This window comes from Trichomycterus rosablanca, chromosome 21, assembly GCF_030014385.1.
Source record: "Trichomycterus rosablanca isolate fTriRos1 chromosome 21, fTriRos1.hap1, whole genome shotgun sequence".
NCBI lineage: Eukaryota > Metazoa > Chordata > Actinopteri > Siluriformes > Trichomycteridae > Trichomycterus > Trichomycterus rosablanca.
Genome location: NC_086008.1, coordinates 4,823,937 through 4,837,578, shown reverse-complemented (window position 1 = coordinate 4,837,578; position 13,642 = coordinate 4,823,937). Strand labels below are relative to the sequence as shown.

At 38.2% G+C, this 13,642-nt stretch overlaps 1 protein-coding gene across 1 annotated transcript in view; it reads left to right on the top strand.

The window, feature by feature from the left end:
• The window catches only part of ypel1 (yippee-like 1), a 28,444-nt gene extending 15,366 nt beyond the window's left edge, over nucleotides 1-13,078 (top strand). Inside the window, exons 4-6 of the mRNA XM_063018292.1 lie at nucleotides 5,011-5,054; nucleotides 6,468-6,576; nucleotides 9,687-13,078. Of these exons, the coding sequence (XP_062874362.1) occupies nucleotides 5,011-5,054; nucleotides 6,468-6,576; nucleotides 9,687-9,776 (243 nt within the window). The 3' untranslated portion in view covers nucleotides 9,777-13,078. The remainder of the gene's footprint in view (nucleotides 1-5,010; nucleotides 5,055-6,467; nucleotides 6,577-9,686) is intronic.
• Nucleotides 13,079-13,642: the final 564 nt, after the last annotated feature.

Sequence of the window (13,642 nt, the reverse complement as noted above, 5' to 3'; positions counted from 1 at the left end):
ATTGTTGGATTAAGTAAAGACATGTGCTTATGCTAAAAATAACACGTAATACTGCTTTTAGGTGGTATAATCTCTAGATGTATCACCAAGGTGGATTACTAAACTCCTAGACTCCAGTGATTAGTCGGAAATGGCTTTGTTGTATGTATACGTTTCTTTGTTTTGGTTTATAGCAAGGCACCACCAGAGCAGTAGAGAGTATTTCATAAGCTAATGATTACCCTTCAAACACTTTAGTTAATGTAAACAGCATTAGCATTTAAAAAAGGTTATCCTTTCACTAATCCCCTGCAAGGAGAAATGTGTCTTCCGGCAAACCACGACAGAGCTTAAATCAGCTCTGCACGTACAACACGCACACCTAAACCAAATAAGAGTGTCTATCCCACAGAAAGGGAAGTGTTTAAGCAGCAGTGGAAGCAGGACAAAGATTTGCTTTGCTTGATGTCAAACCGTCTTTCCATATGCTCTCAGTTTTATTCCTCTTGACCTCCTGCTATTATAGCAACAGTTGGCATGCACACTAGAAGCCTGGCAGCTAACGAATACCCTCAGATCATGTCAGAATGCTTTGAGTACCAACCTGCACTATACACACAAATAAAGAAAGCAAATCAACCCTCTACTTTGATGTTTAAAGACTGAATCTATTATTCAGCCATGATAATAGCCGTAGCAGCTGACATTGATGGCGTTAAGAATTAAACAAACAACCAACCTGCACAGCTAAGTCCAGATCTTGTCTTAATTTTGTTGAGGATCTACTTGTCAATCAGATGAACAGCTCAAAATAAATTACACCCAGAACGGTCATACAGGATGGCACAGATGTCAGACGAGTATTTACATGAAGGCTTCTAATACCTATGAAGTCTTTTTCTGGAATTGTGTGCTACCTGGAATCTGCCCTTGGGTCAAGTTAGATTACATAACTTGTAGGAAAATCTTGGTCTGATGAAAGTCTGTTGGGCTAGTTTTTGGTAAACATTAAAAAACGGTTCTGAAACTATTCTGGCTAAACGTGACTGACTGTTCCTGTTGTCTATTTCCAAAGATGAAATGTCTTTATTTGTTTTGCATGTTGTAGCACTGTAGTAGACGGATCCACCAAACCAAACTGTGGTACAGGAATAAAATTGGCTTTCTTTCAGTGGAGGATTTTGCCCATGGATTCCTAAAAATGCACCTATTAGTGCAGTAAAATGATGTTTTTATTCGCAGTGTTGTTTTCTATAAACAGTAAGTAGGTTGCATGCATTAGTAAGATGCGATTAAGTAATTTTCAAATTTCCATATTCATGCACACATGAGCTGATTCTTCATTCTGTTAACTATGTGGTTTGCTCTAATATCTTTTTTACTTGCACCACTGCTTATGAAACCTACTAACCCCCTTTCTGATGGTTTACCTGCCTACTGTTAAATATTTCATTTTATTAGTTAATTTAAAGTAATGGCACATGCCTTATTTAATATTCATGATTGTACTGTTGTGTACTGAAACAGCCTAAAAATGATGTTTATGTGTGAGACATTCAATCAAGAGTTCTTGGCTTTAAAAGCCAGTGTTAATCCCACAGATCTTGCTCCAGGTCATCAGCAGTGGAAAAAGTAAAGCCGATTCTCATAGTCTGTCTCCCCGCTGATGAAAACTGTCTGGCAAAGGCGTGCTGGCTTACTCACACGTGTGCTTATACCTAACACCTAGTTCTTCAACCTCAAGAAACAGGAACACCTTTTTTTCTATTCAGAGGTGGGGTTTGACACAGGAACACTGAGATATTAAAAACCTAAAATACACAAAGTTTTAACAGTATGCTGTTCTGTAAATGTGACCTTTACCTAACTGAATCTTTCACATAAGGATGATAAAAGCAACACAAGACGAGTACACAAGGAAGTGAATGGGTTCAAAAGAAAACCCCAGTCCTCCTTTAGGCAACACTAAAAATAAAGTTGTCCTATCACTTACAAGTCATGTTGCGATTAAGTCTTAATGCTGGTATAACACAAACAGTTTATAGTCACTATAGCAGATTTTTGGATGTCTCTGGATTCTTTCAGAGTAATTACTCTAGCGGGAAGTACAAATAGCTCCAGGATAAAGTCGGGTGAACCACATGGGACCAGTAAAGGTAGACAGTCAGAAACACATACCACTGTGTAATCAGGCAGGTCCGGATGGTAAGAATTTTAATGCTGGCCATCACTGAACAAAAATGACATTAGAGGATTACATACACAGTTAGGGTACATAATAGCATTGTTTTTGTCAGGTAAGCTTATTTTTGTGTCAAAATGACACAATGCAACAGTAAAGGTAAATATACATGGTTTAGATTATTGTGGTTTTCTGATTTTAACAATCACAGTAATAATCTGTGTTATCAAGTATTGTGAATGTTACATCCATGTGTATCACTGGACCTACATAGCTAATGTTGTCAAGCACCAATCAAAAAGAGTTTGGAGTTTTGAAATTAAGGCCCAACAGTTCACAATACTCTTAAACAGTAGCTTTAAATTTACTTTGCTCTTATGGGTGGCATGGTAGCAAAGTGGGTAGCACTGTCGCCTCAAAGCAAGAAGGTCCTGGGTTCGATCCCCAGCTTGGGTGGTCCGGGTCCTTTCACAGCCCAAAGACAAATTGGAGATACTAAATTGTCCATGACTTTGTTCGATATAACCTTGAACTAATGAATCTTGTGTAGTGAGTAACTATCGTTCCTGTCAGGAACGTAACCAAAGTGTGAAACATGACGTTAAAATCCTAATAAACATACAAATCTCCCTCTTATCTCCGCCTACAATCACTTTACGAGTGCAAACTAAGAAAGTAAATGTTTTGCTTGATTAATTAAGTTTGCTATGGGGGGAAGTGATATAACTTAATTGTGCACAAGCTATTCGTTTATATGTGTTAGATTATGTGTCTTTGGGGTTGTCTGTGACAAATTAAGGCAGAAAGGCTGTTTGTTCTTGCGGCACTAATCACAGTGATACTTCTATTACTACAATAATACTACTAGTACAATAATACTACTTACCTCTGCAGCTTAAGGAGTATCTCACACATCTTTGAAAGATGCAGACCTGAGTTGAACAGCATTGATTGCTGGGTGTCAGTTAAAGTGGTTGCTAAACATGTAAAACACAGTAGTGTGAGAATGTAGACAGGTGAGTGCAATGCCAGACTTATCAGTACTATAAAGCATCTCATTTACAGTAGTTGGTGCCACTATTGCTGTAAATAGCTGATTCCCTTGGCTTTATAATCTTATAAACAGCATTGTAGTAGGTAGCCTGCCTCAAAACACCAGGGTCATGTAGACCTGAGGCTAATTCTCTCCAGTCAGACTACAAAGAATTTAATGTTAGCCACATAGAATGCCTGAAGGTACTCTTGTTTTGTCCCACCTTTTAAAACCTTGCTACCATAAAGTGCCCCTAGATGTGATTAAGTGAATTAGGTTTCCTGTCCGATGGATGAAAGCTATGTCCAGGATTTATTCTCACCTTGAGCCAAATGGGTTTTTAGGACAGTGCTGGACTCACAGTGACCCTGATCAGGGTAAAGTGACTAGTTTAAATGAATATATTGGTAGTCCTTTGGCTTGTAACTGAGTATTACAAAAATGTGTAGACTGTAGTTGATCTGTGTTAGTGCAGATAGAAGCTAAAGCAGACTCATGCTTTTAACCAATCAGGTCAGAGATTAAAAGGAAGCAAATACGTGACTGAGAGAGTGTAGTGTAGATGGGTGATGTTTAAACACAGCGAGCGAGTGAGTTAGTGCCTTTCCAGTGGAAAACCAGTGCCGGTGTGTCCACCCAGCCAACGCAGGACTCGCTGATTTATGATTGTTTTTAAGATGAGCTTTAGAAAGACTCGTCTGTTCTTTCTGTCTCCACCCATAATGCACAGAAAGGTTTAGCAAATCACACACAGATGTACAGGGTAGTGTAATTGCACACTATTATAAATAGAGCTTAACCTTCTTGACAAAGGGGCTGGTTCATAGTAACACATAATTATGAATTGATCAAATGCACATGTTTGATTGCGTCCAGAGCTTGGCAGTCACTCTTTTGGTGGATTTGCCATGAAAACCAACCCCTCCTTGTATTTCTCTCTCGCACCCGGTAACTTAAACACAGCCATATGTACAATGAACTGTATTTTTGTTCAATACAGACAAATAAACAGCACCACAGAGACTTTCCACATTATATCATCATGCACACATACCCCATTGTTTTACCTACATCTATATAGGTAGTCACTGTATAAACACTGAGTGTGCACTTTATTAGGTACACCTATATGGTCTGTTCATTCACTGATTATTTACTACCATACAGATGAACTTTGTGGGTGTACAATTACAGACTGTAGCCTATGCATTGCTCTGTACACTTTGTAACCCCTTTCCCCATCCCCATACCCCTTTATCATTTAAAAGGTGCCCCCACTCTCCAAATGATGTCCAAATGACCATTCTCAGCACTGCATTGACACTAACATGGTAATGACATGTTAGTGTGTGTTGTACTTGTATGAGTGTAGCAGGTGCAGCAGTGTTGGTATTTTAAAATACAGTTAAGACTCACTGACCTCTTTATTAGGAACACGAACCCCATTAGCACTGATTGCAAGTGTAAAATTTGAATCACGTGTATGATCACTGGGCACTTTAGGATCGCCGGCGACTGTTTGCTTTATGTTTTTTGGAAGTGCTATTCTCTTCCAAGTATTGACAAGGAATTGTTGACACATGGTATAAAGCATGAGTTTACAGAGCAACAGATGGGCTACAGTCAGTAATTGTTTACCAACAAAGAAAAGTTGTACAGTAGAAAAGCTTTTAAAATAATGAATGAATGTATGTACCAGATAGGTGTAAGTGCTAGCTGAGTGCGCTTTTGTGTGCTCTTGTGACAAACACCTGATTGGATTTCATGGCTGTTTGTCCAATCTAACTTGTGCCTCTCTTCTTATCTCTTCTTTCAGTCATTCCAAGGCAGCCAAGGACGAGCCTACCTCTTCAACTCAGTGTGAGTATCATAACCCACCACCATTATCATGAGAGGAGCTTTCCTGTTCTAGCAGCTCTGTATTATTGCCCATGGTTTTAGAACAGGATATACAGATGTCCACATGTAACAGATGGTGTTTGTGCTAAACCGCTACAGATCCTTACCTCTGAACATTGCCCCAGGTTTAGGTTTTGGACCCACCGTGGTCCTGTTCAAAATATAGAAGCCACTTGAGAGGAATCACTTATAAATGGAGATGCAAGTGGTCGAGTTTAGGATAAATTAGAAACATTCAGTCTTATGCAAAAGTTTGACATCCCTGGTGAGATGTTTTATTGTTGATTTTAACAGTAAAAATGTTTTTAAAAATTCCTGAAGAGAACAAAATAAAATATAACAATTATTTACCCTTCCAGTACACTTTTTATTGGCTGTAGTTAAGGGAAAAAACTAACACCCACCCCCCATTAAATGTGCCATAACCTTTGCACATGTAATAGTTTTTCCCTAATATGTAAAATTAAGCAAATCAACAGTGCAACAGTAACTGTGCAATAAATTTGTTCCCAGTAAAAATGTCAACATTCTTTAAAAATAAACAAAACATAGAATTTGAGTGGAGCCCAAGTCTTTGCATAAGACTCAGTTCATCAGTATGTGCAGTCAGAATTAACTAATTCATGTTAATAAAAGTATAATCTGTGTGTGCGGGGGTGTAATTAGTTTTATTTGTTTTGGTAAGCCCTGAGCCCTGAGGTCCTGACTTGTCGAGTCAGCCAAAAACACTTCAGTGTGTCGAGTCCTGCAACACTGGAACATTGTACATTTACCAGAACCTACCAACCAATAAAGCACAAGGGTTTGAGTGTTAAATCCCAGAACATATGTTTTGTGTCTGTGAGAGGATACAATTCCCTTAGCTATTTACAGAAAGTGTGTGTGTGTGTGTGTGCGTGTGTGTGTGTGTGTGTGTGCAGTTGCAAACCCAAACCGCTGGGTAATTCTATTTTAGAAGGAGTATTTAAGGTTGTGCACAGCTGCTGGTAACTCTGCTGTGCTTTTTTACACTGAACTTGTTAGACAAGTTCATTTCCATCTTATTTACTGCAGAAAATGTGATCTTGTGTACAGATACAGTAAAAATTTATTACAATGTGTATTTATATTAATTAACATGGAACTGTTTTAGATTTGCGATCACATGGGTGAATGAATCACTGCACAATTACTAAACAGTTTGGTGCAAGTTGTCACATTAAGCAAAGTAAATAAATAAGGAAACAATATCCCATTTTTGTTATAAACCTTACTGCTTCAGATTTATTATTATTAGTTTCATCTCGTTGCTGCCACATGTCAGCATTTCTTCTGATATCAAGTTAATGTTGCAAGTTTACCACATGAATGAATCCATCTCTGTGTTTGATTTAGGGTGAATGTGGGCTGCGGTCCAGCGGAGGAGAGGGTGCTTCTCACAGGTTTACATGCCGTGGCGGATATCTACTGTGAAAACTGTAAAACCACTCTGGGCTGGAAATACGTGAGTTTTAATTTTAATTTTATTTTTCCTCCTCTGGCAGTCTGGTCTCCAGAACTCCAGTTCCTGGAAACCTGTTTCTAATAACATGACATTTCATCTGGGCCAGACTTGCATATTCAGATGAACTGGGCTCAGGACAACAAAAAAGGGCCTAAGGACAGACTGCATTTACACGCACACTTCTGATTAGATCAGTATTAGGTTTCTGTAGTTAAATGATTATTCAGGTGATCATGTGACAGCACACTCCTAATATCTGAAATCTGGGTTAGGTGTTACTGTAACTTTAAGAGATCTGGCAAAGCTACCTGGATTTTTGGCTAATGTGTTCTTAATTTTATTACATTTTGTGTAATATTTATATATATACATATATATATATATATATATATATATATATATATATATATATATACATATATATATATATATATATATATATATATATATATATATATATATATATATATATATATATATATATATATATATAAAATATGTTCATGTTTGCTGAAAATGTAAAGGCAACATGTTGATCAGCCATAAGATAGTAATTATAATTATATTAATTATATTATAGTAATTATGACCTGATTTCACAACTTTTAACATAAAATCACTAAGCAGCTCTTGTAGATCCAAACGTCCATGTAACTCTGGTGATCAGGGTCTGCTCAGTGGGTAGCACTGTCACCTCACAGCAAGAAGGTCTTGGGTTCAATCCCCAGGTGGGGCGGTCCAGGTCCTTTCTGTGTGGAGTTTGCATGTTCTCCCCGTGTCTGTGTGGGTTCCTCCCACAGTCCAAAGATGTGAAGTGAGGTGAATTAGAGATACAAAATTGTCCATGGCTGTGTTTGATATTAAACTTGTGAACTGATGATTATTTTGTAAACAGTAACTACCATTTCTGTCATTAATGTAATGAGAGTGTAAAACATCCTGAATCTGTAAAGTTCCAGCTAATGTGAATAAAAATTCAGAAAACTACCCCTCTGAAACCCGCTCCTGCTGACCTTTCCCGCTGTGTGGTTATCCCGACCGCACAGTGCACATGGTTGTTGGCTGGTGTTAGTAGGTTCATCTGATCTGTGTGCATGTTCATTTATTTATGTCCCTGATATCTTGTTTCTGAGCCGCCTGTGTACTGATACATTAGTCAGACAGGCAGCTTTGAAATCCTTCCACTAAATGATAATGCCAAACAGGCAGCGACAACATCAAGTTCACCAGCTGTAACCAGATTGTGTTTTCGGTCTCCATACAGTACCGCAGAGTAGCAGGAGATAAGCCAGCACCAGCTCCACAGATTGAGTGTGAGGGAACAGCGTGATTCATAGCACATCATGCTCGAGATGAGCTGATTTAAATACTGATGAGGATTAAAGTGTGACATGCAGGGCATAAAGTAAATTTAGCAGCTTTGGTGATTATGTGAGTTTTGATACAGATGTTTTAAGCTGCTACCATTTTAATTTAAATGTTTTTATATGAACGTATCCAAACAATCTGAGGGATTTTATTGCAAAAAAAGCTGAAGGTTTAATTCTTCACCATACTTGAGTGCTGCTCTTCTTTTAAAACATACTTAATTTGCTTTGCTGACATGTTAGTTGAATGGGTGATTTAATATGCTTTCGTAACTAGAAATTATACATTTAAATATAATCCAAATATCTTTTTAGATATAGCTGTTTGTTATGTGTGTAAAACACTTCCACTAGCTGCTGGAAAATAAACTTATTAACACCTAATAATTTAGTTAGCTCAGTTTACTCTGTGATTGCTACAGAGTATATCTCCACTGCTCGTGCTAATCTTACAGCACTCCCACTGCATTTACTACAGCTTGTGATGTCTCTGTGCTCATAAGAACAGGGTTAGTTTGATGGAACTTATTAAACTGAGACATTAGTATTACAGTAGGGAAGTCTAGAGGGCTCAATACAGAGCTCACAAAAAGTGTCTTATAGATTGTCCAAAGTAAAGCCATTTCTAAGCAACTTCAGCCCTGAGATCATCTGTATGAACAGTCGTTTGTTAGTACAAAGTATGTGGAACAGTAGTCCCTCTGCTAAGGTTGAGGGTTCACTTTGTGCTATGAAGACAATCCATGAACAATCAGATATGAGGGTGGCTCGGTGGGTATCACTGTCGCCTCACAGCAAGAAGGTCCTGGGTTCGACTCCCCAGGTGGAGCGACCCGGGTCCTTTCTGTGTGGAGTTTGCATGTTCTCCCCGTGTCTGCATGGGTTTCCTCTGGGAGCTCCGGTTTCCTCGCACAGTCCAAAGACGTGCAAGTGAGGTGAATTGGAGATACAAACTTGAACTGATGAATCTAATGAGTAACTACCGTTTCTGTCATGAATGTAACCAAAGTGTAAAACATGATGTTAAAATCCTAATAATTAAATAATCAGATATAATTTTTTTAAGAAATGGTCGCAGATCTAGATGATGATGATTACCTGACAGTGTCAACAATGACTTCTACATCACTCAGCAGTTAAATACTTCATTTAAATGTATTTCCAAAAGCTGAGAGCGAAGCTACAGTGAGGGTTCAGGCTGTACATTTGAGACTCACCCTCACACCCTCGGGGTGCACGTGCCAGCCACATGTTCAGACACATTCAGAGAAAATCAGCTGATCGGTGCGAGTATGAAGTCTTAACGAGTGGATCAATGTGAAATAAGATACTAATATCTGATTTCATTATGCTAGTGTAACACACTCCATGTCAGAGCAAACAAAAGCATCTGGTGTCAGGACATTGCCTTAAAGTTCAGAGACACGGAGCCACTGCTGAAGTTTTACACCCTTTTTTCTGTGCTACTCTGCTAACTGTATAAGATTTACAGCACATATTGTTTTGTGACTCCTGTAGTACAAACATTAATGAATATTGTGAAATTAGTTTTTGGTTACACTCCATTTCACGTCCACCATCAGTTAAACATGTTTAATGATCCAGTAGTTATAAAACACTGTTTATCTGATACATTTTGAATGCACCATTACTACGTCTCTGGCTCTGCTTTATTTTAATGCAAAAGCGTATTAATGTGTTTCTTTGTTGTAGTTACTAAGTTTTCTCTTCTTCTTTTTTTAGGAACATGCTTTCGAGAGCAGTCAGAAATACAAAGAAGGCAAGTTCATCATCGAGCTGGCACACATGATTAAGGACAATGGCTGGGAGTGACCCGTCGACCGGCCTTTTCTCTGATTAGTGACATTTCGGGCCGCTCTGCAGCGGACTTCACAGAGTGACAACCCACACATACACACACTCGCCACCTCCACCACGACGACACCCCGACATAAACACACGATCCCAGCGGTAACCTGAGACTCGAGTGGAGTTGAAGCGACTGAGATAAAGCAAGATTCTAATTAATCGTTCATCAGTTCTCACTGACAGACGTGTGTCGTCTTTGAGATATAAATGTTTAATTTTGGAGATTTACTTTACTTTCTTCCTGGTATCATTACTGGATCTGTGCATCCGTTGTAATGTTAATCTCTTTGTCGCAGATGAGCAGGGAAAGACTATATGTGTGTTTGTGTGTGTGTGCTGGTCGCTTTTCATGCAGGAATATTTCTGATGGAATGATGTTACTGGTTAGCATTTTCTCCCTCTGGTTACATCAGTAAGCACGCTGAGTTTGCATCCGGTGGGCGGATGGGAGGGGCTTGAGCGTCTAGCTAGATTTTAGTGAGGAGTAAAAGTCACCTGGGTGAGATTTGTGAAGGGGTGGGCTTATGTAGCAGTATCTTGAATATCGGATAGGTTGGAAATGAGGTGTTTAAGCATTGCAGTGGCATTTTGTATTTATGATGCGTATATCCCCTTACTTCATTGTGTTTAGATTTTTTTGGTCCTTTTTCTTTCCTTCAGTGACTTCACTGTGGTGCAATTTGTGTGACCTGCGTTGCAGTTTGACCTCACGCAGGACTTCTCTGTCTAGCTGTCATTGGTGCTTAGGCGAGATCATAAACGTGTAGCTTTTAGTGTTGAATCAGCATTTGTGGCAGGTTCCATTTTTGCATCACTACTATAAGTACAAATACAGTTTTATTATACTGAACGCACTGGACAGCAGGGGAAAGCTGAACCACACCCACACTTCACCTCCCTCCCTTCCATCCTGTATCGTGTCATTTCTGATCACAGATTCTAATCACGCGATTGCACGATTGTGCTCGGACACCCCGGTGTGTTAGCCGAGTGTTGTTGCATGATGTTGAACACTTCATGCTGCGTACTTGAATGCAGTTGTTCTGTTTGCACTTTGCAGAGGCCTTGCTTGTGTGTTTAGAGGCAAATCTGTCTGATTTTAATGACCTTTTCATGGGATGATTCCAGTTGCTTCGAATAGATTTTTAGGGTCGGGTGATTGCTGGTTTGATTATCCCCCTTAAGATTAAATATTCTGCAGCTTTTCTTTTCACCAGTTTAGGTTTTTGCCTAATTTTTATAAAATGCTTGCCAACAATCACAAACTAGGGGTGTAACGATATACATATAAGGTATAAATATTTTTGGAATACAGGGGTTGCAATACAGTGTGCTGCAAATGAAATACAGACTTATACCTTTACTGCTTTAACACATTGTATTTAATGTGTAAAAAGCTTTTAAACTCTTAAATTAAATAAATCATCACCTGAGCAAACTAGTTCCAACCAGCCTCCAATTTAGCTTCTGATCTGTAGTTGCAGCGCATTGTGTGTCAGCATTGATGATAATCTTTGGCACCTGTTTGCATAACCACATTTCCAATCTGATTCACACAAACAGGGAAACTTTTCTGGTGTTTGGTTTAAATGCGTATTAAAAATCCACTTTACTGTGTTGTTAAAATGATTGTGTATCGTTACCCCGCTGTCACAAACATTAGAAATTGGGCCAAGAAAAATAAATAAGATATCAATTCACAAATCAGACCCAAAATGAAAACGACGTATTGCAAAAACCAGTGCTGCTATTTCACAAACGCAATCGGAGCTTTCACTTTACCTGCACTTTAGTAGAGCCATGTGAGCGAGCTTGAGTGGTTCTGTCCTTTGCTCAGTCCTCCTCCACGTCTTTGCCTCTAAGCAGCATAAATCTTGTGCCTCTTCAAACATTACATCAAAATAAAACTCTCTTTCTCCTGTTGTGCAGTGCATGACTTACCTGTGGGTGAAAAAGACAGAATTTTTATCCAGAAGCATTCTAGCCAATATTTTTAGTAATCGTAGCTGGTAAAGTTATTTTGCGATGAAGCGATTGTATTATAAGCATTAAAGGGCCGGGGTTCCGAGTCATAATTAACAGGAAGGGCGGGCTTTCTTCCAGTAGTGAGCAGGGCATCAAGTGTAGATTTTTCTTAGTCGGGTTAAGAGATTCTTGGAGATGATTCTTTCTCAGCATCCCTCTACAATAAGGTCAGTCAGGTCACATGACCTTCTAATCAGCCGAAGTCAATGCAAACAGAATAGATGTAGAGAAATCTTACTTGAAAAACAGCTACAGACAAGACATTGTCCCTGTTTCACAGTTTTGTACATAGAGTAACATATTTAAGGTTTTATAAATACAGTATATATGAATATATACATATTCTACATATTTCTACTGGGTTAGTCCTTTACTTCCCTGACTTGAAGCACTTTTGTTCACTGTACCTCTGGCTTTGCATATTTTCGTGTGTATTTGTGTGAGAAGGATTGCGTGAATGCGTGAGTTTTTCTCTATCATTGTTATTCGTATGTTTTAGCTGTTTGTAATGAACTACACATCTTTTCTTATTTCTTTTTTATTTACTGTCTTGTAGCTTGAAGTGAATTTAATATTTATTTGGAATTAAATGGCTTGTTTTTTTTCTCCTGATGGTTCTTTTTATGAAAGTAGCTCTGCTGGTCCTGGTTTAGCAGCGTGTTTAGTGGTGAGCTGGATTCACCTGCCGAAACATAAAAAAATCTTAACCAAGACCTGATTTTTCAAAAAACTTTTAAAAATATTGAGAGGAAACCAGTGTCATTAATAACACGTCATTGCTTTGTTTCATGCTTGACTTTTTGCAAAGCTGCAATCATGACTGTCTGATGTGCAGGAAATTCAACCAAAAAAAGATTGAAATTGTGACATTTTGAGCAGCAATATAGTAAATAATAAGTAGTTTCTCTCTTCCTTAGGCTGAGAATTTGTACTATTTGCTTTGGTGACACTGGTTTCAATCCTATCTGGTCATAGGACGCAGTACAAAACAAATCTGGGGGAAACAATCAGACGTGTGAATTAATTTCTTAGAATTTTCATCTACGGTCTAAAGCATGTTGTATTTATGGCTATATTAAGTCGTGCCTATTTTTTTCTTGAATCAAAAAAGGTGTATGCTTTTTTGTTTTCCTTTTTACTTGATTATGTTGCTTTGCATTCTGTCCTAGTAAAGAAATGTCACGTGTCTGTTTTTTCACTGTATTGGAAACTATCGGCTATCACAATAAAGCTTAAATGGATTTCTGTGCTTGTTCTTGATTGAAATACACTGTGAATTATTTAACATGAAAACTGATTAATCTAATAAGGTGATTTTTTTTTATTTAAAAAAGTAAATATTGGTGCCCTTATGTTTTATTAGAATTTGGAGGCCTCTTTTACAAGAAACGGCCAAAATGGATGTTGACAACCACAGTCCTGTTGGGAGAATGTACTTTAAGACAAATTACATAAAATTAGAGCTTTTTTGGGAAGTCACACCAACTCTGATTAAAGAAGAGAAGAATGACGCTTTTAAAGAAAAGAACACTATATGCCGACTGTGAAACACTGTTTTGGGTTTACTTTGCTGCCTTCAGCATTGGCTGCCTTGAATCTGTGCAGGGCACAACAAAGTCAGAAGACTATCAAGACATTTTGGAACAGAAAGTATAACCAAGTTCAAAAAAACTGTGCCCTAATCGTAGGTCATGGGCCTTCTAGGAGGAAAATGACCTGAAATAAACATTTAAAAATCACCCAAGAATAGATAAAAGTTTGTAAAAGTATATGTATTTATTTATAGATTGTAGTATTTTTAGATG